This window comes from Tyto alba, unplaced genomic scaffold (genome assembly GCF_018691265.1).
Source record: "Tyto alba isolate M040663 unplaced genomic scaffold, T.alba_DEE_v4.0 Super-Scaffold_2, whole genome shotgun sequence".
NCBI classification, from domain to species: Eukaryota; Metazoa; Chordata; class Aves; order Strigiformes; family Tytonidae; genus Tyto; species Tyto alba.
The window spans coordinates 73742424-73766408 of record NW_024881282.1 but is presented as its reverse complement, the minus strand read 5'-3'; the positions used below and the strand labels follow the sequence as shown (position 1 = coordinate 73766408).

The window sequence follows — 23985 nt, the reverse complement described above, 5'->3', positions numbered from 1 at the left end:
TCCAGTGCTTCAGAGGCAGGATTATACCTGCAGGATTTATAAATTTAGCAACTAAATCCAGAAGTGTGATGTGTGGTCAGTTGTTCTAGATTTTTTTTTTCTTGGGGAGGGGGGGATGGTGTGGTGGGGGTGTTTTGTTTTGTTTTGTTTTGTTTGCCTGTGCTGCATTTTTAACACTGTATATATGATAAAAATTGAAATAAACCAGCAGCCTGTGCTTTTAAAAGGCGATGACTAAAACCTTGTCCACTACAGAACTCACTTTCCTGCTTGAATGCTTTGCAATATATGAGTTTCTTGGGGGAAGGAGGGGGAAGAAGACAGAGCAAACAAGAAACAGACTGTAGAAAGCCATCTTTTGCAATTACTTGTTTTACAATGACTTATTTTACAATTACTTGGTTTGTATCTTTACAATGACCTGCTGGAGCAGGTCCAGAGGAGGACCATGAAGATGATCAGGGGACCAGAGCACCTCCCCTAAGAGGACAGGCTGAGAGAGTTGGGGTGATTCAGCCTGGAGAAGAGAAAGGTCCAGGGAAACCTGATAGCGGCCTCCCAGTACTTAATGGGGACTACAGGAAAGATGGGGAGGGATTCTTTATCAGAGAGTGTAGTGATAGGATGAGGGGTAATGGCTTTAAACTGAAAGAGTGTAAATTTAGATTACATGTAAGGAAAAAATTCTTCCCTGTGAGGGTGGTGAGACGGTGGAACAGGTTGCCCAGAGAAGCTGTGGCTGCCCCCTCCCTGGAAGGGTTCAAGGCCAGGTTGAGCAGTTTGAGCACCCTGGGCTGGTGGAAGGTGTCCCTGCCCATGGCAGGGGGGTTAGAACGGGATGGTGTTTAAGGTCCCTTCCAACCCAAACCATTGTATATTTCTGTGATTCTATGACTTTGCGATATGTGCTAAAGGCAGCAGGCTATTGCTGTTTGAGTTAAAGGCAGTTTGTGAGCTTTCAGCCTAGGGAATTCTGGTAAGTGTCCAAACTGCTGGCCTGTCCATCGCGTAACAGGTAACCTCTGGGCATGCAGCAGGAATGCAGACATATATTCAAGGAAAACTTGCCTGCCCTGCCATGACAGAGATAGTCTTCCAGAGGGGGAGGACGTCCAGTAGCACACCAGGATTTGGCAGCGTGTGTGTAGGATCAGATATGTGCCCGTCTCGTGGTTGGGAGAGTGTGTATTTTGGCACATGGCAAATCTTACAGCGATGTGAAAGGGTCAGAGGTGCTGCAGGGAAAGAGAGAAGCAGAGGGTAGGCTGCCTCACATCAGGATGACTCCTCTTGAGTGCTCTGCGGCCACATCTGCAGGCCACTATGATGAACACAGCAGTACAGGCCATGCAGATTCACTGATCTGGCAGCTCAATTTATGAGCTGCAGCCTGTGCATCTCTGAACTGTGTGTCTGATATTAGTAAAAATAGTTAAAATTAGTAGAAGCTACCTATGTTAGAACAAATAGCCAATCTGTCTTACAAAATCTTAAGCAAAGGAAAAATCCACGTCAGCTGTCAGTGACTAGTTCCAGGAGTGAATTCCCCTTATCATTAAGTGTGCCCCCTCCCCAGCTCTGTTCCCTCGCTTCCTCTCTTCTGTCATCCTGATATGCTTTTACCTGTCTACTTTTACTTCCAAAGCCCTTCACAGTTCACATCAGTCTCCTATAGGCTGAACTTACTCTCTTGCCTTCTTGTGTTTTCAAAGCAGCAGCATCGTCAGGCCTCCCGTGCCTACTTCAGCTAGGGGAGCCTCCCTTCATAATTTTCAAAATAAATGATTATTCAGTACCACTCTTTGACCCCTTTTCAAAACTCCCTCTCTCCTACAAAAGCCTTGATGACAGTAAGCTTCCAGTGCACTGAGGCCATTTTCTTTCATGCAACCCCAGTCACCTGGGGTTCTTCGTACTACTGTCAGAATGTCTAAATCCCTCTCTCTTCTTGTGTACTTCAATGGTATGTTTACGAGGGAGGGACTATCCTTTTGCTTTCACTTGTAATATTAGTTCATGCTATATGGTTTATGACTGGGGTCCCTATGTCTTATGACAATATATTTAATGTGCCAATCACCTATTTTTTTTTTTTTATTATTATTCCTTTGTGCTGTTCTTCAGAGAACACCATCAAAGCTCTGCTCCCAGGTTAAAGCATGATGAGGTGGTACCTTAGCAAGGGTGTTTGCCCAAGTAGGGTGACACTGGTGGAGTATTGCATAGGTACAGCAACACTGGCTCCAGCTCCCACACCCGCCTGTTGAGAGCTGACACGGGTGTCTCTGGTGCTACACCGTGCTGCGTAAATGTTCCTGTGGTATGCCATGCAGGTCTTCTCCAAAGCCTTTCAGTTTGTATATCCCTCCTGATGGATACTGGACTGGGATACACAGTACTTTCAAGAATTATGTTGTCTACAGGTATTACATAATTACAAACATATATCTATCTGTTCCAAAGTATTCAGAATGTCTTGCAGTCATTTGCTTGTTAGGACACTGTTTATTAGTTTAGACAATGCTGAAATGTGTTGTTTAGGCTGAGTTTAAACTCTAGAGGCTTGAACTATTGTTCCCAACAGCCACTGCCCCTCAGAACTGCCAGTCCATTAACCTGAGCTCATCAGAAGTAGGCAACCATACAATTAAAGAGTTCAACAGAGACTGCTAACTGGCTGTATTTCCAGAAAGCTTGAAGGTTTTCTGAGTGGAGTTATTTCCCTGAAAAAGTGGGAGTATGGAATACCCCCCATCAAGGATGGGCTGGTGTATTTAGAGGTTGGTGCTGCCATGAGGTATTAATGAGTTATGGAAAAGCAAGCAGTGGTTGAAGATTAATTAAATATATTGGTACAAGATTGAAGACTGAGCCAGTTGGCTCTGCAACAAAGGATGCTTACAGATACAGTTTATTTCATGGGTTTATTCCTGAGTTTACAAAGTCATTACCATAAGTTAAAAATATGCACATGCAAGCCCCATATAAACTCTCTTCAGCAATGGAGATAAGAATTTGACTTGTTCAGAGGTATTCCTTTGCCTGCAGGGTTGCTGGTTTTAGTGATTTTTTTTTTTTTTTGCTATGCTGTTGTGACATGGCAGATTATTTGCCTGTTTATAGTGTATGTTTAACCATGGATTAGGACAGATAATTGTGCTGGGTCTGTGTATGTGGCAGGGTTTTTGATAGTGAGGAAGGGGCCACCGCAGTGGCCCCTGTGAGAAACTTCTTGAAGCTCCCCTGGCTCCAAGTCAGCCAGGGCTGAGCCAATTAGTGATGGTGGCTGTGCCTCTGTGATAACTATTTAAGAAGGGGAACCTGGGAGGTGGAGTTGGAGTTGTGAGGAGGGGTTGTGAGAACACCTATGTGAACACCGAGGTCAGTGGAAGGAAGAAGGGGGGGGTAGAGGAGAGGAGGTGTGCTGGGGCAGAGACCCTCCCCCTGCAGCCCGTGGTGAGATGGCAGGGCTGCCCCCCTGCCCCCTGCCACCCATGGAGGAGCAGAGGCCAGCCTGAAGCCTGTGGAGGAGCCCACACCAGAGCAGGTGGCTGTGCCTGAAGAGGAGGCCATGATTTTGCGGGAAGAAGCAGCCCCTGCTGTTGTAGTTCAGCACTGGGAGGTCTGCAGCATGCGGGGGTGTCCCACACCGGAGCGGCTCAGGGAGAGCTGCAGCCTGTGGGAGGGACTCATGTTAGAGAAAGTTCGTGGAAGACAGTCTCCCGTGAGAGGGGAGCCATGTGAGTTGGGGAAGAATATGAGGAGTTCCTGCCCCCGCTCTCTGAGGAAAGAAATGGCAGCACTGACTGCACCCCCCCATCCCTGCCCCCTGCGTCACTGCGGGAGGAGGTAGAGATATCAGGAGAAAAGCTAAGCCTGGAAAGAAGGGAGGGATGGAGTGAAGGTGTTTTCAAGATGTAATGCTTCTCACTGTCCTATTCTGTCTGTTAGGTGGTGTTGTTCTTAGTGTCTGAATTAAATTTATGTTCATTTTTTTTCTTCCCCTCTGTAGTCTCTTTGGTCGGTGACCTTAATGGGTGAGTCACACCTCCCTGTCCTTATCTCAATTCCCAAGCAATTTGCTTTATTTACTCCTTCCCAGTGCTGGGGGGCTAGGGGAGAGCAGCTGCATGGTGATCAGTTGCTCTCTGAGATCAAACAACAGTAATCTTAGCAGGTAGAGACTGGACAACAAAATGGAAAGCTGGAGTGGATATACAAAACATTGACCAATAAAAACATATGCTGAACTCTTCTTGCTAGCATATTGTGCTTAAAGTAAGTTTCATATACGTGCAAAGGGTAATATAAACATGTACAATGCAAACAGGTATATGTTATTCACGAAGTCATGTTCTGCACATTGACTATTAAATTGCTTCACAGATTCAGTTCCACAAGTAGCAACAGTTTAAGCAGTTTCAAGTAAACTGTAGTATGCTGAGACCTTTTTTTTTTTTACCTCCTGGATATGAATAATTGACACAAACATTCCTTTAAATATTTGACAAAGAAAGCATACTGCTGCTATAAGGATGAATCCTTTCTTGACCAGGCTCCCCAAATTGCTATTAGAAGGATCATGACAATCACTGTGTAAAGGGTATGGACTGTAGCAAGATCATCGCCATGCTGGTGCTTGAACCCAGAGGTGCTGTGCCAGTTCTCATTTTTGTTCCCACTGGTTTTCTGTCTGTGAGCACGGAGAGAATGTATCCTGCCGTAACAAAAAGCAAGATTAAGATTTAACATGATTCTTTTTTTATTAACAGTTCAGTAGTGTTTATAATGAAGTCCAGAGTGTGCATTGTATCATTGACTAGATTTGGGAAAGAGCTCTTCAAACTGTATGGGGCTAATAAAGTAATTTCCATAACTGGAAATACAAAACATTTACCAGCCATTTGGTATTTCTCTCCCAGTGACAGGCAGAGAGACTGGGTATGGGCTTTTAGAGGACGCACAGTGCTCTTACACTTCATCGTTGATACAGATCAGTTGTATGAGAAAAAAACATACCCTTTCATTTTGCGGCATTATGAAAGTGGCAGGGTTTTAAAAAAAATACCAGTTTCCAAAGCTTTATATATGCTATGTGAGCTTCCCATCCTGCTCCGATAATGTGTTTCAATCTCTGCTTTTCAGAGAAGACTTCCCTCAGTAGTCTGTGTCAAGGTAGGTATTCATTAGCCAAAAATACCAACCATGAGTAACTACACGAAGTGTATCTGCAGGATTCTCTGGAGTAACATTGCTTTGCCACCTTTCCCAAATGGTTTAAAAGTAGAAGCGTTAGCCTATGGTTACTGATCTCGTTACTGTTACCACCACGGAAAACTGCCTGCTAAGCCCCAGTAGGCCTGCTTCTTTTATTTTTTAAGAGAAAAAAATGTTGAATGTCCACAATACCATCTGAACTGGAATGCCAAAAGAAGATCAATCTGCTTGTGATTTTCGTGTAGCTTAGGAAGGGGTCTGAGGAGTATTAGATGTATTACAGCTCTGGTTCCTATGTTTTCCTGCTGTTCTTATCACAGAAGAGGAGGAATTACCAAAAATGTTACCTCAGATACAGTTTATAAGTAAAGAGCTTCTAAACACAAATTATATGTATATACTTATGGACATTTGGTAGAGAGCTGTCAAAACTTGATTTGTTAAAAATGAAAGACTAGGATATGCAACCTGCAAAAAGGCATTCATCAATAAAACAGAAGTTCCGCAGCTGAGATTTTACAGAAAATAGCTGTAGAATTATAAATACATGTTTAACATTTGTATCAGGACAAGGGCTACCTTCTGTCTTGTACAACTGCAAATCAAATAACACAGTTCATGATCATCTGGCAGCAACATGTGAAGACCACAAGAGGAATATTCTGTCAGTAGTTTGCTTTCCTATTCCTACCTGAGGGGAGTGCAGTATTTGCAGCTTACCTCCTGGAAACATTCATGGTGTTTTGGTGATTGAGGTCCCAATGTGTCAGGTTTCTTCTTGCAGAGAGGAAAAAGGCCTTTTTTATCCCCTTGTTTCCTTGCACAGAAGAAGAAAATCTTCACTCGGTACCAGCAAAAAGAATCCTTCTTCCAAGCCCATGAACTTGACCAACACTAATCTAGGATACGAGTCAATCATAAATTCTCAAATTACTGTTTTTCTAAAGCTGATTTTGACATTATTCTTCAAAAAATTCCCTGGAGCAGCTCACAAGGCAAGTAATGAGTAATCCCAACGACTGGCTTCTTTTAGCTGCTGGGATCCCTTCTTATAAACAGTAGCTCGCTGCTGAAGTGTTGCCAAATTCATAGCAACACAAGTAATGCACAGATGGAGGGTGCTGTTGATGAAAAATGCAGGATGAGCTGTAACTTAGAACTAACTACTTTCTATTAGATCACAGGCTATTTTGGGGTAAACCTTAGTTCCTTTCTACAACTAATTTGGTTTAACTTGCCTGGAATGAAATTTCAAGCCATGATCACTTATATGTGCTTTAATATTCAAATATTTTTATGAAAAAGCAGGTGCCTTCTTTAATAATCTGTTGACTTTTATAACACAATCATATTCAGTAAGTAGTTAGTAAGCAGTATATCAGCACAAAATAAAACGTTTGGACATTTAGGGTTAGTAACAGTGTCACATACATCCTATTCTTCCCTGACCACCTGGAGCCATTAATTAATAAGAGGCTTTTCCAATGCAGAAGTTCCCCCTGAAGTTGGGCATTGCATGATCAGCTGGGATAATGGTTTTAGTATAATAAATCCAATGGTCCAGTGGCTATTTGTAGGGCTTGTGAATAAACACATTTAAATTTGTGGTTCAGAAAAACAGGCCAAAGCCCTTATTTCCAAGAACAAAATGTGGACACCTTCTTGCATCATCTTTAACCTGTCAAAAAAAAAATAAAATAACCTTATTTCTCATTTATCTGTTACTTTAAGCTTATTATCACATATATTTGCTGTTAAGACAATCTGAATGTGTAGTTCTGGTACGTTTCTAAAGGTTTTTGCCTTTCCTTCATGTAGCATTTATATTTTTATATAGATGTCATGGTTTGAGCTCAGATGTCATGGCAACTGAGCACCACACAGCTGCTCACTCCCCGCTTCTGCCTCAGCTATGAGAAAGAGAAAATAAGCCAGGTTTGGAATTCGAGATAGGACCAGGAGAGGCAAATCACCCATTACGGTCACAGGCAAAAGGCAGACTCGTTAGGGGAAGCGAAAAAGAACATAGATTTATGACAGAAACTAACAAGAACACTTAACAGAGTAGGACAGTGGGAAGCATTACCGCATCTTGAAAATACCTTTCCCTCACTGCTCCCTTCTTCCCGGGCTTAGCTCTGCTACCAGTATCTCTACCTCCTCCCCCAGCAGCGCAGGGGCAGGGAATGGCGGGGAGTGCAGTCAGTGCTGCCACTTCTTCATCTTTGGTGGGGGGAGTTTCTGGAACTTCTTCCCCTCGCCCCAGCGTGGTCCCCCTCTCACAGGACACAATCCTCCACAAACTTTCTCCACCCTGAGTCCCTCCCACAGGCTGCAGCTCTCCTCAAGCTGCTTCAGCATGGGGCACCCCTATATGCTGCAATCCTCCTAGTGCTGAACTACAGCAGTGGGGGCTGCTTCTTCCCACAGCATCCTGGCCTCATTTGGGTGCAGTCACCTTAAATAGTTGTATGAGGCCTCTCACAGGCCATAAATCAGTGTCTGCTCCACAGTAGACCTTCATGGGTGGTGGGGGGGGTAAGGGGAGGGCTGCCCTGACATCTCACCAAAGGATACAGGGGGGTCTCTGCTCCAGCACACCTGCCCCCTCCTTAACAGGGGAGAGTACGAACGCATGCCCCCCTATACCACAAGTTATGCAGTCGAGTTTCCCGCATTTGGGGAAAATGCAGGGTCTCAGCACACCTGGAGAGGGATGAGCCTCACCCTGGGAAAACCACCTGCCTGATCATGGTGTCTCCCCTGCCAGGTAAGTTGCCAAGTAGAGAAAGGGTTACAAAATATTTTATCTATATGAAAATCTGCAGGTTGTGATTAACCATTTCTATTCAGCTGCTAGATTTCAGTCCAGTGATTTAATTAGACATCCTGAAATACTCAGAACAGAATACATCACTTAACTGCATTTTCTGAGGCCATGCACGTATTAGTAGAAAACCCTAAGCACTGCACAGCATTGAATGTCAGATGAAATGTGGAAGAGTGGTGTTTTCCTGGTGTTTCTTACTGACATAGGTCTACTTTAAAAATTATTCTATCAGTCAGCTCTTATTAATTAGCAGTAGTTGGGACAGACATCCAGGAATCTTGCTATTCCTTATGTTGGTTTAGTAACAGGTACATATCTCTTCTGGGGCAGTTAGGTGACTAGGACAGTCATGTCCAGCAAAGGTGTGGAGGAAACAAATGGATTCCATCTTCACCCTCCAACCACAACCAGCATGGCAGCTGTGCCATCTGTCACCGAGGCCCTGCACCCCGGCAGGGCCCTGGAGCCGGGTGCTCCAGGAGTGCCCAGACAATTCATGGGCTCCCTGCAGGTCCTGTCCACAGGTCTGCAGATACCTACCGCAGACACCCATCTCCCTGCACAGCAGAGCACAGCAGGTTTCCCTTCTGTTGCTGCCACCGCCATGGCTGCCGAAGTCATCCAGGCAAACGGGGCTCTGCAGCAGCAAGCGGTGGGGATGAAACAGCAAGGCTGGAGCCTGCACCTGAGGAGTAGGAAGCGCCCAAGGAGCGGCCTGGCCTGCAAGGAGGGAGCCATTGTAGACTGAATAAAACCATATGTTTGGGTTAATGTCCAAGCTATAGCGACACTATTCAAGTTATAATTAGATATACAGCATTTAAATCTTCTAAGGAGGATCACTAAACATTGGCTCTATTGCATAAGCCTGATACTTTGTATACATGCAGACCTTGCTAATGACTATACCCTTGAAGAGAAGCTAAAAGATGGGTAAGAGGGGAACATCCTGCCCCAAAAGGTGCCTGAGGCTGGGTAATTTTCTCCCAAAACAGGGAGAAAGGTAGAGACATCAGGGGGGATCTCAACCACAGATCAAGACCAAAAAGACTTGCACCCCCACACCTGTAAGGAGCATGTGTGCTAATTTACATAGCAAGCAAGGCTAATCTAAATATAACTAACCAGTGAAGGACAAAGTGATAAGAAACTAACGGATGGTCATTAAGTAAGTGTGTATTTGTGTAGCCTGAAGTGTATAAATACATTGAAGTTTTTTTGTGTGGTGTGCTAGCTTTGTGGAATTACCGCCCAGCACCCATCTTCACGCAGACATGAAAGAAAAGAAATACCTTAACCCTGGGTGTATTGGCTCGTATACCGCGTGAAAGAACCCTCCTTTTGGGAGAACACCGTCAGCCACCCCACGGCCGCCTGCCGCGGCCTTCCGGGCAGCCTCTGAGGGCCCCGGAGGCTACGACGCTCCAGAAGCCCATCTCTACTTCTACCAGCCCGTGAGTAACGACATTTATTCGCTCGGTTAAAAACTGCCGGCGGGAGGTGGGCGCCACCGAGCGCCCCGGACAGCTACGAGCCCCACAGTGCCGGGGAGGGGGGGGGGGGGGCGGTGCCGTGTATCGTTCGAACCTGCCAGTGAGGGCGCGCGGGGCGCGTCACGTGAGCGGGGCGCCATTTCAAACGCCCGGCGGCCCCGCGTCGCGTTGCGTCGCGCTCGGCGGCCCCGCGGAGGTGAGCGGGGCGGTGGGCGCCGGTGTCCCCGGGCCCTTCCCCTGAGGCCTGGCAGTAGAGAGGCCGCTGCGGTCGGTCGGGGCGGGGAGGGGTGGGGTGGCCTACGCGAGGCCGCCTGAGATGGGAGGCGGGCGGGCGGGCGGGCGGCTCCTCGCCCTTCGTGGGGCTCCGTGTGGCTTATGAGCGGCTTCCGCGCAGGCCGGGCGGCTTCTCCTCCCCCCCGGGGCTGTGTGTGGGGTCCCCTCGGCTCTGCTGAGCTCCCCCGTGAGGGACCTGTGCTGGTAGGTCTGTGCTCGGCGTTAATGGCGTCGGTCTGGCCGCGCCGCGTGCGGGGCTCATCCTGAGGGTCTCTCTGGGCAAAGCCTGAGCGGGTTGTGTTCGGGTAGGGACAAGCCTACCTTTGCTCAAAGGAAGATAGTATCTGATGGGTTTCTGTCCACAAGTGAAAGGCGCTGTCTTAAGCATAGCACGCGTTTCCTCTGCGTAGCAGAGGTGTGCTGAGTCTCGAGCTGCTGCTATTAAAAGTTATTTTAGCCTGTGGCGTGGCAGTGTTCTGCTACAACTGTCTGGCTGTGCTGCTCCTTGCAGCTGTATTCATATAAGGAGTTTAGTTGCTGAACACAGAGTTTGCGGTAAGGAATTTCGCAAGTCCTAGACATCAGTGCTGTATTTGAATGCTTTTTACAGAGGTTGCAAAACTTTACATATACATAGTCTCAGCTAATTCGATAGCATGCTTCAAGAGAGGATGGCGAGATGTGTGACGTCCCACAAATCATGTTTATGTGGCTGTCCCTAAATATAACATACAAGTCTTCAAAGGGAATATTTACCTCCTTGCTAATTTGGCAGTATCATAAAATTCGATGACCTTATTGTTATTCTCTTAAACCTACTGCATAGCTAATTCTGTATTTTTCAGACGCTATGGAAGGAGGAGAAGAATTGGCAGCGCATTACTCAAATCACACGGTTGAAGAAAATTGGATGAGCAGTGGTAGGTGACCTGGTGTATTCCTTATTAAAAGTAAAGACAGTTCAGATCAGTAGACCATCTCTATTTGCTTTATATATTGTTCTGTGTACTCATTTCCTTGGATGGGCAGCTGTTGCCCATCTCAGACTTAAAAGCCTCCTCAAGGGCTTGTGAAGCACTGGTGCTAGAGGATGTGTAGTAGTGACATGATGTCATTGACCTCACTGCTATATATCTAATCTGAGCTCCTCCCTTTTATCTGTCTGCCATGGATTCAATTAATATTTAGTGTATATATGAGCTGACAAGAAAACTAATCTTTCTCACTGGCTTCTGTTACTGTCCTGTGGCGGCCTGAACCGGAAAGGGACTGATATGACAGCTGCATTGTCATATAGCTCTAGATTATATATCTTCAGTTTTCTTGATTGGAGGCTGCCGATACTTTTTTCCACAGCCAGATCCCATGTTCCTATTATGGATGCTTAGAAATTAACATGGAGATCTTTCATATTTGGGTGTCTATCACAGTTCTGAACATTTTCACAGCTGTACCTTCAATTTCTTTGAACTAAAACATGTTTTTATTATTTTAGTTATTTAAACTTTATTTGCCATCTGACATCAGATTGTCAAAGCATAATTCACCAAAATTGTCAAAGCATAATGCAGTCATTTTTACTGCAAAACTCCACTGTGACAAAATCCTTGTTGTTACAGTTTCAGACTTCCCTCTTCTGATTGATGAAAAGTTTGATTTTGACCTTTCGCTCTCTCCAGCAAGGTAAGTGAAGTGTCTGCAAGTAAATATACCTTTAAAATGGACACATGTAAGGTGCTGGGCTAACTTATTTTTATTCATAGTGGAAATGAAGATGAAGTTTTTATTGGACCTTTGGGACATAAAGAAAAATGTATCGCTGTCCAGATTGAAGCAAAACAGACTGCTGAAAAAAAGCACGTGCCTGCTTCTGATGATAAATTAGTGTGGAGCCCACTTACAGGAGAGAAATTCGTTGAAATCTTCAAAGAAGCTCATCTGCTAGCACTGCAAATAGAGACTGGAAGCAAGAATGAACAGACTAAAATAAGCCAATCAGAAGAACAGGAAAACAAGATTATAGAAAAATTTGTGGAGGACTCAAAGTCAAAATTGAAAATACTAAGAAACCAAAATATGGAGAAAAGCCCCAGGGCTGTTAAAAGGGAGACATACTGTGTGCAGGATAGTCCAGCATGTCAGCTGCCACCTTGTTTTCAGAAGGAATCGGATAAACTTTTGTCAGATGACAAAACACATGCTCTTCATACTCCTCCAAACAGAAGCCCTGTTAAAACTCATGTGTCTCCTACAAAAATTGCCAATTCACCTCTGACACAAGAACAGAAAACTAAGGAAAGAAATATAAAGGCAACTGGCAAACTGCCAATGACAAAACCTTCATCTGCTCTTGGAAAAAGCAATTTGTTGATTATTGTAAAGGTAAAGATAGCTTCTGGGCACCAATGTTTTCTTTAAGCATGGCCTCTGTGTGTTTTAGAAATGCTTAAACTGTCTACAAGCTTTTATTTTTAAAAGTGAACTTTAATTTTCTGATGTTTCTCTACCTCATAAGATCCCTAGGCAGGAAACATACAAAAAAGAAAAGTCAGGGCAGATACTGTTATATGGTAGGCAATGAGTTTATTTATTATGACAGTGTAGAGCACCTGCAGGCAAATTGTTTTCCATTGTATTCTGGTTTTGTGAATACCATCATTCCTGGTTTCTGTTTATATACTCTTTTGTTGCTGGTAAAATTACTGCACTGTTCTTGGTGACTTGATGTGCAAAAATGGCTTTGTTTACTGTTAACTCTTGTCAATGGAGGTGAGGGGTGGAAAAAAGCCCCACGATTATTTTGAAAGGACAGGAAAATCTTTTAGTGCTAGTTCTGTCCACAACTTGTCTCAATCATGAAAAGCAGTGATTAATGGTATTACATTTAGGATGTGGCTGTGTGACCAACTGAAAATGTATTCAAGGATAGCAAGGAAAGAGTTGTGTTGGTGACCTGTGCACAAATAGCAGTCTCTAGCTAGAATGTTTTGGATTTTATTGCTCTCTGCCTTATGGCTTAGGCTCAGGCTCCAGTATGTACTGCAGATTTTACTGGAAATATGGTGTTGGCTCCTTGAGAAGCTTCACTTATACAAAACAAGGGACTCTGATTTCTTTGTGGTATAAGCCTCTTCTTGACTTTGGGTGCTATAAGAAAAGGCAGAGTCTTAACATTTTAACTAGCTGAACTGTACCCCACTGTCTAAATAGACAGTTTAGATGATGTCTTGTCTTTTGGAAAGGTAGAGTGAAGCAGAAGAATATGAATTAAATGGAGATCTCATAGTTGTAAGGAACAGTTGTTACAGTATGTAGATGAACATGATTATATGAAATTTGTGCTGATAAACTGCTGTTGCATAACTGTCATTAGGTAGATATCCAATATCTGAGTTTAAGCATGTTCTAGTATTTGGCAAATACACTCCCTAGACTAACTTTAAACTATATTAGTCTAAAGACTAAGGACTTGACTGGGTACAAAGGCTTCTTCATTGACTGTTGTCTTGGTTTCTTAACAAATCTGTGTAAAATGCTTTATAATGGTTTCTAGAAACACTAGTAGCTTTTAAAATGTTGCATTGAAATTTGCAGCCCAAACCAGGAACACATACTAGTATTTCTACAAAAAGAGACTTGAACACTGTGGGATCATCTGAAGATCTAACTTCTGATAAATCTAGTACTGCTTCAGATGTCTTTGAGTCTTCGTTAAGTGGCAGTTCCTCAGTGCAAGACAAAAAACCCCTTCCTGCACCAAGTAAGGTAATGGCAAGCATTCTTAATATAAAAATAAGTTTTCTGATATTCTGACAAAAAGAAAAACTGAATATAGTTCACTTTCTAATTTAAAGCTATATTGTTGTGTATAATTTTTTCAAGGAAAATTAGTCTCTGTTCTGTAGTTGCTATTCTTGAATGTTTGTACTAAGTCTGTAACACAATGAATGGACTTAAGAGCAGTTATAAATGTGTTAGGTTAACAAGCTTTACCTTTGTTCTTAAAGCAACAGCTACAGGTAAATGATCAGCAATTTTCTGTAAGAAGCAAAGTTTTTGATGTGTGTAGGTAATTATACCATATGAGAAGGTTGCTATAACTTACCATAAAATGGTTTGGCTTGAAAGAGACTTTAAAGATCATCCTGTTCCAACTCCCCTGCCATGGGCAGGGACACCTTACAGTAGCCCAGGTTGCTCCAAGCCCTGTCCAACCTGGCCTTGAACTCTTCCAGGGAGGGGGCAGCTGCAGCTTCTCTGGGCAATCTGTGCCAGTGTCTCACCACTCTCACAGGGAAGAACTTCTTCCTTATCTCATCTAGATCTACCCTCTTTTAGTTTAAAACTATTACTGCTTCTCCTATCCTTATGTTCCCTGATAAGGAGTCCCTCCTCACCTTTCCCGTAGGTCCCTTTTAAGTACTGGAAGACCACTATAAGATCTCCCTGGAGCCTTCTCTTCTCCAGGCTGAACAACCCCAACTCTCTCAGCCTGTCCTCCATAGGGACCTGCCCCGATCATCTTGGTGGCCCTTTTCTGGACCTGCCTGAGCAGGTCCATGTCCTTCTTATGTTGGGGGCCCCAGAGCTGGACACAGCACTGCAGGTGGGGTCTCAAAAGAGCTGAGATGGGGAGGAAAAAATCACATCCCTTGACCTGCTGGCCACACTCCCCTTGATGCAGCCCAGGATAACTTGTATGAAGGTAGAATATCTATAGGTGTCAGGAGTTGTTTGAAGCTTTAGACGCCTGCTTCCGTGCTGCATGCCACTTCACTGAATCACAGAGTGGTTGAGGTTGGAAGGGGCCTCTTGAGGTCACCTGGTCCAACCCCCTGCTCAAGCAGGGCCATCTAGAGTTGGTTGTCCAGGACCATGTCCAGATGGCTTTTGACTATCTCCAACAATGGAGACTCAGTAACCTGTGCCAGTCAGTGTTCAGGCTCACAGTAAAAAAGTGTTCCCTGATGTTCAGAGGGAACCTCCCATGTTTCAGTCTGTGCCCATTGCTTCAGGTTCTCTCACTGGGCACCGCTGGGCACTGTCCTTTCAGATATTTGTGTATATTGATGAGATCTACCTCGAACAGTACCAGCTCTCTAAACCTTTCCTCAGATGGGAGATGTTCCAGTCCCTTCATCACCTTAGTGGCCCTTTGCTGGACTCATTCCAGGAGCTCCAAATTGTTCTCATAGTGAGGAGCCTGGAACTGGACACAGATCTTCAGGTGTGGCCTCCCCAGTGGTGAAGGATCACCTCCCTTGACCTGCTGTCAACACTCCTAACACAGCCAAGGATAGTGTTAGCATTCTTCGCTGCAAGGACACATTGCTGGCTCATGTTGAACTTGTCTACTAGCACTCCCAAGGGCCTTTTCTGCAAAGCTGCTTTCTAGCTGGTTGGTGCCTAGCATATACTGGTGCCTGGGGTTACTCCTTTTATTCTTTAATTCCTTTAAGTTCATACTCAAGTTTGTGGCAGGAATAAAAATAACAGTCTACCTCCTAGATCTGATGTTCCAGTTCTGTATAATAACAGGTATAATGAATAATAACCAGGTATAATGAACTGTTTCTAAGAAAATTAACATTTTTAACTGTAATCTGAGGTAGGAGTTTCTCTAAAGTTCACAGATGAAAAGCTAGAATACCAAGAAAAAGCTTGGCAAAATAATGTGTTAAATGGTTTTTTGGCTTTTGAGTTAAACTGTATTCTCCAATTCAGCCTGGCTTAAAGAAGATAACACACCTGAAACTTCCTGGTGTTGGCAGTGGTCTCACAAAAAAGACTTCATCATCATCATCTTCATCCACTTCCAGCATGAACTCAAGTCTGAATTCAAGCTTACCCATTTCTCCCATAGGAAAAAATGGTAATCCCTTATACTACAGATATGTGCCACAAATCAATTTGAAGTAGCTAAGCATGTCTTGAACTGTGGGTTTGGGTATGTTTTAATGGTGTCCAGTACATACAAGCAGTAAGAAATGTTTTGAATGGAGAATAAGATTTTGTAGGCTAGCCCAATAAATCCCTGTGGAGTAAAGATAAATCTTAGGCTTATTTATAAAAACTAGATTCATGTAAGCCTGATGCCTACTTGCGAGGGTCTGACACAACTAGAAACTTAAGAAATGCCTCAGAAAACCTCTTCTTGTACGTGATCTTCTCTATTATAGCCAAGTACGTGAGCTTCTGGTTGCTGTACACTTGTCTAACCTGAATTTAAAAAAAAAAAAAAAAACAAACAAAAAAAAACCCAAAACAAACAAACAAAAAAACCCAAAACACACACCACCCCCCACCACCCGCCCAAACTAACACCAAAACAACTGAAATACAGAAGGAAGGTGGAAGGCCTAGTTCCAAGTTCTGAGTTTTCTGAGTTTCTATAAGCCTAATAAAAGTATGAGCTTTACTCAAGCAGATTGAAAAAAACCTCAGGAGATAACTGAATACAACCAAGAGGCTTATACTGTGAGGACCCCAGTTAGACCCTTTCAGTAAGTTTCAAAGGATCAGGAAAATAGTCTCTTAAAAATACTGACAGATGTAAGCACTGCAGTTCTTGTAGATCTATCAAGATACCAAGTTACTGCAAATTTTTTTGTACTTTGTTTCTGGATGGAAAATAATATATTAGTAAAAGTTAAAGCTTAAGAATTTTATACAATAGAAGTGTCTAGTCAAGATTCATACTGTTAAAGTAACCCGCAGACTAAAAGTAAGCACCATACAGAAAACTAAAAGCACTTGTGGGGTAGTTCAGCCTGTGGTGTTAATCAGTGTAACTTGAACTATTACCTTCCTGAATGCCTGCTTAAGGGAACGGCCAGCTATGCTGGGAGAAAATGTTGAAAATGTAACTTGAGTCTGCAAGCTTTTTTGGCATTCCTTGAAAAATATTCTTTGACTTGATTGCAGTAATTCAAGAATTTGGTGAGGACACTGAAACAGACAAAATTGCTGGATAATTCAGGGAGTAAGTTTTCAGTAGTTGTATGTGTTCTCCTTAAACTTGAATTGTTTGAACATAAATTTAACTGCTCTAAATTGCTGTTTTTCTTTCCTGTATGAGCATACTTATTCTGCTTAGTCAAAAACTTAGAAATGAGCAATGATTCAGAACCATAACTTAACTTTCTATTTCAGGAAGATCAAGCTTGTCTTCAAAAGCTAGTGTAAGTGGCTCTAAGCTTTCATCTAGTACAAACAAGCTGGCCCTTGTCAGACCTACCAGAGTGTCATCTCTTCAGGCTGCCAATACTGAGAAATCCAGGAAGCAAGCAAGATCAGCTAGTACTACCAAAATATCTAGTGCTGTATGCTTGGCTAAATCTTCAGCTTCTGCAACACCATCTGAGGCTGTAGGCAGTGGAATTCAGAGGCTGAGCTCTGTTCCCAGCCTGCAGAAGCTATGTCAGCAGAATAAAGGTGGAAGTGCAACAAAAGGAAGCCTGTGTCCAAAGCCCAAGGCTAGAGTTTTGTCTGTTCCTACAAGTCAAACTAAGGTTCCAGTGAAGACTGGAGGTAAGAATATACTTTGCATGACCTGTCTTCTAGCTTTGCTATTAAAAGCAAATGTTACCTTGAATGCTTGTTATTTATTTCGTTACACTTCTGTTTACCTCTTGGAAGGAATTATTATTTTAACTGAAAGGTATCTGTGATTAAAAAAAATAAACATGAGTGTGGATAGCAAGTAACAACACTTTTCTCTTTAGATACACTGAACAAATCAGCACCAAAAGCAACACCATCTCTTGGATTAACATTTTGTGGCACACCTGGAAGGTAAGGCTTAACTGAAAATTGAATGTACTGAGGCATACTTCTTAGGATGCAGCATGGTTGGGTGTTGCAGCAGTCTTTAAAAGTTCTAACTTCATTGTCTAGTCCCTTGGGACCCTCCAGGTTAGCTATGTTAATGCTTGTTGTTATGGTTAAAAAAGAAAAAAAAAAAAAAAAAACAAACAACAAAACAAAACAAACAAAAAAGAAACCATAACCCAAAACTAAAGCAAACACTGCCACCCCTGCCCTCCCCCCGCCCCCACTTTCAGAAGGGAGTTTTCAGTGCTAAATAGACTCAGGTCATTCCTAAAAGAATTCTTATGAAGTAAAGCCCTTACTATGCTGTGATTATGAACTTTTATGATGATTACTGTTCCTTTACTGACCAAAGGGAAACTAATTTATATTGTTTGGTAGAATAGTTTGAATAAAAATGTTTCTAGAAGATTTTGGGTAATGCATGTTGCTTTTTTAGTGCCATGGCAGTCAGCACTCCTGTGAAAGCCTCAGAAGATGGGATCTTTCAGAATTTTTGTTTTCCTGAACGGCCTGTCTCCATGACTCCTGCCAGTCTGAAACGGTCTGGTTTACCTACACCTGTTCGTCGTATCTCAGGATTTCCAGCAGTGACTCCTAAAACTGCACCAAGAATGGCATTTTCTCCGTGTGCCGCATCTGTTGGCCAATGTGCTAGCTTTTCTACCAAAAAGACTTTTACAGCTGGGTAAGACAGAAACCTCCATATATGAAATGAGTAATGTATGCAAACTGCCTCTAAATTAAATTTGATTATGACTTTCAGGTTTCAAGAACCTCTGCTAAATGTTAGAATTTTGCATTTGAGCACAGATGCTATATAGGCCTAATAAAGACTTATGTCTTATGACTAGTAAAATACTATCAGCCTTACTGAGATGAGTCAATATCTAACATTAAAGAATTTCAATCCCTAATAGTAAATTACTTGTATTTCTTGAGCTAGCGGACAACTTAAGACTTGTCTCTGATGTTTTGACCAAAAACGTATTTGGTGTTATTTTGCTATTGCCTTCTGATGCATGGAAGTAGCTGGTTAAAATACGCATTACTATTAGCTTTGTTTTATACTGTTGCCAATGCTTCTGTAAAATTACACTTTGTTAAAGCATCAGTCAAAAAGCCAAGGATTTAGTTGACTGAACTTTATTTTCTGAGCAGGCTTACCAGTGTTTCATTTGAAATAACTGCTTGCAGAATGGGTGAATCCTATACTGTTGTAAATTGTTTTCTGTGAAAATATTGTTGCTGCCTTCATATTATCAGCTCAACACCTTCATGCAAGTGCCATATATATGTACACAGCCTTGCTTCATGGTTGGTGGAGATGTATTAAAGCAGGAATTAAGAAGAATTTTCTAGCCATTATTATGTCATGTTTACTTAGGCTAAATGTCCAAAATATTATAATCTTTTCTCTCAAGAAAAAAACTGCCTGATCTGCAGTGACTTAATCATACTAATCAGTTTACAACCCCTGGTCCTTCAGCTCATATCAGTACTACTTCTCAGCAGGGACTGAAGTGGTTTCTCAGTAATATGCAATATCAGTACTTGTTTGCTAGTTGATTCTTCAAGTCCAAAAAAAATTAAATCCCACGTGTGAAGTTTAGGCTTTATGTATATGTAAATTTAAGATTAAATTCTTCATCATAAAGTCATTAGCTCTTTTATAGCCTACCCATGCAAAAAAAGATATTACTGTGGCATGATATATTTGTATTTTGCAGGTAACTAGCATACTTTTGGATGAAAATATGGGAAGCATTTTGGTCATTAAAACTTAAAAGTAAAAAAGGAGAAAATTAGGTTATGTCATTGTTTTGACTGTCCTTAGTAGTTCATGCTGATTAAAGAACTCAATTATTTCCAATGCTCTTTTCCCTAGTTCTAAACAGACAAGAGAGAGTAAGACACAGATAGCTTCTTCAGAAGATGATATATCTCCTCCACCTGTGCTACCTCTTGCACTTAACTTCTCACCAGAAAAAGCTGCTACAGAAGTAGTAGAGAATGAATTAAAAGAGGCTGAAGTACCAAATCAGCTGGCTGAAGAGAAACAAACTGAGGTAAGAAATGACAGTACATTTTTCTACAGAACTAGAAAGTAAACTGCTTGAAAATAAATTATTTCAAGATGAAGAATAGGAAAACCACTTCAGTACACAAGAAGTTAAAATGGATTAATGCTAAGTGTGTGCACCCTCTAGTGCCCATTTTCAGCACTGAACATCTGTTCGGTGTTTGTCCACTAAATCTGTTCCCATTTCAAAGCTGAACTGTCAAACATTTGTGGATTTCATATTAAATTTCCACTCCTGGATAAGTCCTGTGAAATCCCTGTGGATTTGATTAGAAAAGCTGTGTCACAGGGCAGTTCCTATTGCAGCCATAAAACCCTTTTGAAAAGAATAAAATAAGAACATGTAGCTAAATTAAGTCACCTAACAGCAGTGCAAACCTGCATACAATGAGAGGATTAAACCCCAAAGCTTATGTAGAAGTAAATTTAGTTAAGTGTCATGTACTTAGTCCAGTGAACACTCTTCTACTCTCCCAAGAATCTACTGGCTTCATGTTGAAAGCTGGCACTCCTCAGGCATTAAGGAGAAAGGACTGAGCTGGTAGTTCTGAAATATTAACCAGTCAAAGTGGCTATTGATTTACAAATATTCGGGTGGAGAGTAATCTGTAGAATAATTACTTGATGTTATTGCATCAGTATTTTCCTTGTTAGCTTACTTGATGTAACTGAATTGCTTAGCACATACATAGAGTAGTTAAACTGGACAAAAGCATAACTAAAGTTTAGTGCTCTACAGAACAGTTTATATGTCTAAATAACATTGCACAATAATTGTAGTCAAGCTATTTAAATATCAAGAGTTATTACTCTTCTGTTTTAAATTTGACTTAAATGTGCTTGTAAGTGAAAGATTATTTTATGCCCCAAGGAGCTATTTTGCTTTGTCTCGCTGCATTTTCCCTATTTGGGATGCTAACCATTGGCAGAACAACAACTGAGGTTTTCACACTATGTGCAGACAGTCCTGCATGAAAAATACTCAACCTGTGAATTAAGCATGTCCTGTGGTTATTACAGCTGTATAAGCTAAATCGACTGCCTAAATGTTTGTGAAGGAAGCATGGAGAACAGGGGAAAAACCTGAACTATCTTTGTTTTTCAAGGCCTTATTGGTAGATATTGGAATAGAGAGATCTCTCCCAAACACTTTGGAATGTGAAAGCAGACCTCTGATTGACCTTTCCAATACTCCTGAAGTGAATCAGATTACTCTTCTAAAGCCTGTATTCTCAGGGCAGGTAAAGGTGAGTTATTCAAGTCTTCTGGTGCAAATATGCTAGCAGAAAAATGTCAGCTGGCTGCATATACTCATCTGCAGAGCAGCTCCACAATATTATATGAATTATTTAATATTAGCTCAATATGATACTGCATACTAAGGTGCTCTTAAGTAAAGAGAACTTAATTGTTAAAATAAAACAATGTGCTTTAAACTAGAGCTCAGTGAGCAATCTGCAAATAGGAAGAGGAGGAGGATGGAGAAGGAAATGTTTAAAGCAGTTGTTAAAGAATGAAACTGTTCTGAAACAGGCAATGAATGCTGCCTTCAGTAGAGCAGGCATGCTGAATCTTGTTTTTCTTTCCTTGCAAATTTTCAGTTCTTGGCAGCAGCAGCTCATTTTCAGCAAAAAAGCAAGGCTGTTTCCTGCTTAACTCCCCTCCTAATCCCCCCCCTTAGCTGAAAGATGTGTGTTGGAATCTACTCAAAATTTGACAAGCATTTCTGGGCAAGTGTTTTTGTACGCTAGTGGCTTGAAGATAGATGCCTTTAGATATTGTCAGATGAATGGTGGTAACTATGAGGATGTTTGACATCAGATGTAGCTGGGATCAATTTAATGTCAGGTCTTTCAAAGTATCTCAAAAGAGGGTCATGGAAGTCTGACTTCTGGGGCATGTTCAGAGGAGTTCAGAAGTGCTCTGCCCTTCCTGGATGACAGTGTCACTTGAATATGCATAGTAGTGAAACTTTTAAAAAGTCTTCTAGTCTTTTAAGGTGAGTATGTACAATAACCACCTTGTGAGAAGCTTGTGCTTGTCTCAGAATGAGCTAGATGTTTAAAAACCTGAACCTAAAAGCTTGAGTGTGATGATTGTATCTGCCTTCTGGATACTAACAGGAATCCAAAACAAAACCAAGTACTTGAGAAGACTATGTTAGAGTCTAGTAGTTATGTACAACAGCTGACTACAATAGCTAAACTTACTGTTTTTCTTTCAGCTAATTGATTTGAGTTCGCCTCTTATCACTCTGAGTCCTGATGTAAACAAAGAAAATCTGGATTCCCCTCTACTCAAGTTCTGAACTTGAACTGAAATGAAGAACTCCTGTCAACTGTGATCTTTGAAGTGTTTAGGTGTTACTCTTTTACTCATACAGGTTTTTTTAAAGATGGCTATACATTATTGTGTTAATGCAATTCATCAGATAGAGTTCTAACAGTCTTGATATAGACAAACTGACTGATTAATGGTTCTGTTCATGGATGTGCTGCAATGGATGTATTTAAATTGTGTTGCTTTAAGGCAAAATGGGATATTCTCTGTATTGGAAGCTTGTCCCTCTTTCTACCCATTGTCCTTCGATTGCTTGTCCCCTATGTGCACTTAAGATTTAATTTAAAATGGGTTGTTTACCAAACTGTTGTATGAAATGCAATTTTTTATTACAAGCTTTGGTTAGACTCTTCTGTTTCACTAATGAATGTTAAGATGTAGGTAAGGAGTGTGCACTTCAGCATGGATTTTCATACAAAAGTGTAGCAAGTTTGGAAATAAATATTTTACTGTTGAATGCTAGTGGACTACGCTAAGAGCAACAGCTGAATTTGTGCGATTCAAAGGAAGAAAGGTACAGCTTGTTACTGCCAGATGGTTTAGTCTTGACATTTGAATGTTAGACTTGAACTTTCTCACTCTTAAAGAATAGAAAAATTTTTTCTTACCCAAATTTGCCACACTTGGATAATACAGGGAGATTTTATAAATACAGGGAGGTGAATGGAAATGAAATGCACTCAGTAGTAGCCCATGAATGTTGAAGCAACAAGCCTGTCTTGGATACTACAGGCTTCTGTGTATGCACTAGGTTAATATACTTATGAAAGTTTATCAAGAGCTGGAAATGTTTTTTCAGCTGTTTGTATTAATTCAAGAAGTAGTGGAAGTTGGAGGTTTTAAGCATTTTAAGTGTTCAGAGGTGTTTGTCATTTTGATGCCGAACAACACTGCTGCCTTGGCTTTATCTGAAGGCACTGGCATACTTCTCAGCACTGCTTCCTTTCCTGGTGTTACTGCACTGTCAGACTGTTCTGCATGAAGGCCTTTGGCCAGATTGTGAGGACTCTTCTGAGTCAGAGAAAACAACCATGCTACCTGCTCCCGCCAACTGCAAACCATAAAAATGTAGAATTTCTGTACTTTCTTTCCTTGTTCCTGCTTTCATTCTGTGAAAAGAAGGTTTCTTCAACTGAAGCATTTAGTAAAACTTTGAGACAGTGCTATGCAGTTAAAAGCACTACTTAACCCTAAATCCTAGTTTTGAGCATGACCGTGCCAACTTTATAAACACACAGGAGGCTTCTGCCAGTTGAAACACCAAAATTTGTGGTCTGAAATCTGGTGCCTGGCCAGCTTCATACTTCTGGGATTCACTACCTCTATCAGCTAGCTTAACTATACATTGGGCTTCAGACACAGAGTTGAGAGCTTGATCTGTCTTCAACCAAGAGCCACGTTCCAACCTTCAGGGCACAAGTCAGTTGCTCAAACAGCCAGAGACACTTGAAGCAGGGTTAGTGCAGGATGTCAGCCCAGGCACAGAGCTGGGGGGGGTGTGCTGCTCTGGTGGCAGCTGGAGCCGGGTGGAGTAACTTTCGGTTTATGAAGTGGAAATGACCATGAAGCAATCCAGAGGAGGCTGTGCTGTTTTCTTCTGGGTCTTTGTCTAATTCAGTTTGGTTTGCAGGGACAAACAAGGAGGGCCCTTGTTTGGAGTAGGTGTTTGAAGGTTGGGGTTGGCCTGAAGTGGGGCGGGCTAGGGGCCAGAAGGCTTTTCTGATTTTCCCAGGACGCGGTGTGGTTTAACGATGTACTGTCTCCCCTCCCCTGCTGCGGCCGGGCCCCGCTGCCTCGCGGGGAGAGGAGCGGGCCGGCTGCGTGGCACCGAAGTCAGCGGTGAAGGGGCCGGGGAAAGGCCGAGACTTCTCCCGGGTACAAGCCTTCATCAGCGAGCGAAGTCGAGCGCTCCCGCTAAC

The 23985-nt window shown here is 42.3% G+C and overlaps 1 protein-coding gene, 1 long non-coding RNA gene and 1 other non-coding gene across 6 annotated transcripts; 1 reads left to right on the top strand and 2 right to left on the bottom strand.

Moving 5' to 3' along the window:
- Positions 1–4243: 4243 nt before the first annotated feature.
- LOC116962444 lies at positions 4244–6014 on the bottom strand. The gene is made up of 2 exons (XR_004407619.2): positions 5938–6014; positions 4244–4717 (listed from the first exon to the last, which is right to left on the bottom strand). It is a non-coding gene; the product is annotated as an uncharacterized LOC116962444 (long non-coding RNA).
- Positions 6015–7833: 1819 nt separating this feature from the next.
- LOC116962454 lies at positions 7834–7995 on the bottom strand. Its single transcript, XR_004407628.1, has one exon. It is a non-coding gene; the product is annotated as a U1 spliceosomal RNA (small nuclear RNA).
- A 1329-nt stretch (positions 7996–9324) lies between these two features.
- GTSE1 (G2 and S-phase expressed 1) lies at positions 9325–22528 on the top strand. 4 transcript variants are annotated; one of them, XM_042793209.1, is made up of 12 exons: positions 9325–9501; positions 10659–10733; positions 11433–11496; positions 11577–12195; positions 13408–13578; positions 15538–15685; positions 16966–17343; positions 17538–17607; positions 18083–18331; positions 19532–19712; positions 20833–20973; positions 21951–22528. In XM_042793209.1, exons 2-12 carry the CDS (start codon positions 10664–10666, stop codon positions 22032–22034), a joined length of 2175 nt encoding a protein of 724 aa, XP_042649143.1. In that variant the 5' UTR covers positions 9325–9501; positions 10659–10663; the 3' UTR covers positions 22035–22528. The 4 variants fall into 4 exon arrangements, with proteins under 4 accessions (XP_042649143.1, XP_042649145.1, XP_042649142.1 ...); XM_042793211.1 differs by lacking the exon at positions 9325–9501 and adding an exon at positions 9666–9736 and having other exon boundaries at positions 11439–11496; XM_042793208.1 differs by lacking the exon at positions 9325–9501 and adding an exon at positions 9666–9736.
- The last annotated feature ends 1457 nt before the right edge of the window (positions 22529–23985 follow it).

Bases quoted from the DNA above. Each gene is read 5' to 3' on its own strand.
- GTSE1 (XM_042793209.1), top strand. From the start codon at position 10,664: ATGGAAGGAGGAGAAGAATTGGCAGCGCATTACTCAAATCACACGGTT. The intron at 10,734-11,432 runs GTAGGTGACCTG...TTGTTGTTACAG, and splicing joins AGAAAATTGGATGAGCAGTG to TTTCAGACTTCCCTCTTCTG. The intron at 15,686-16,965 runs GTAATCCCTTAT...TTTCTATTTCAG, and splicing joins TTCTCCCATAGGAAAAAATG to GAAGATCAAGCTTGTCTTCA.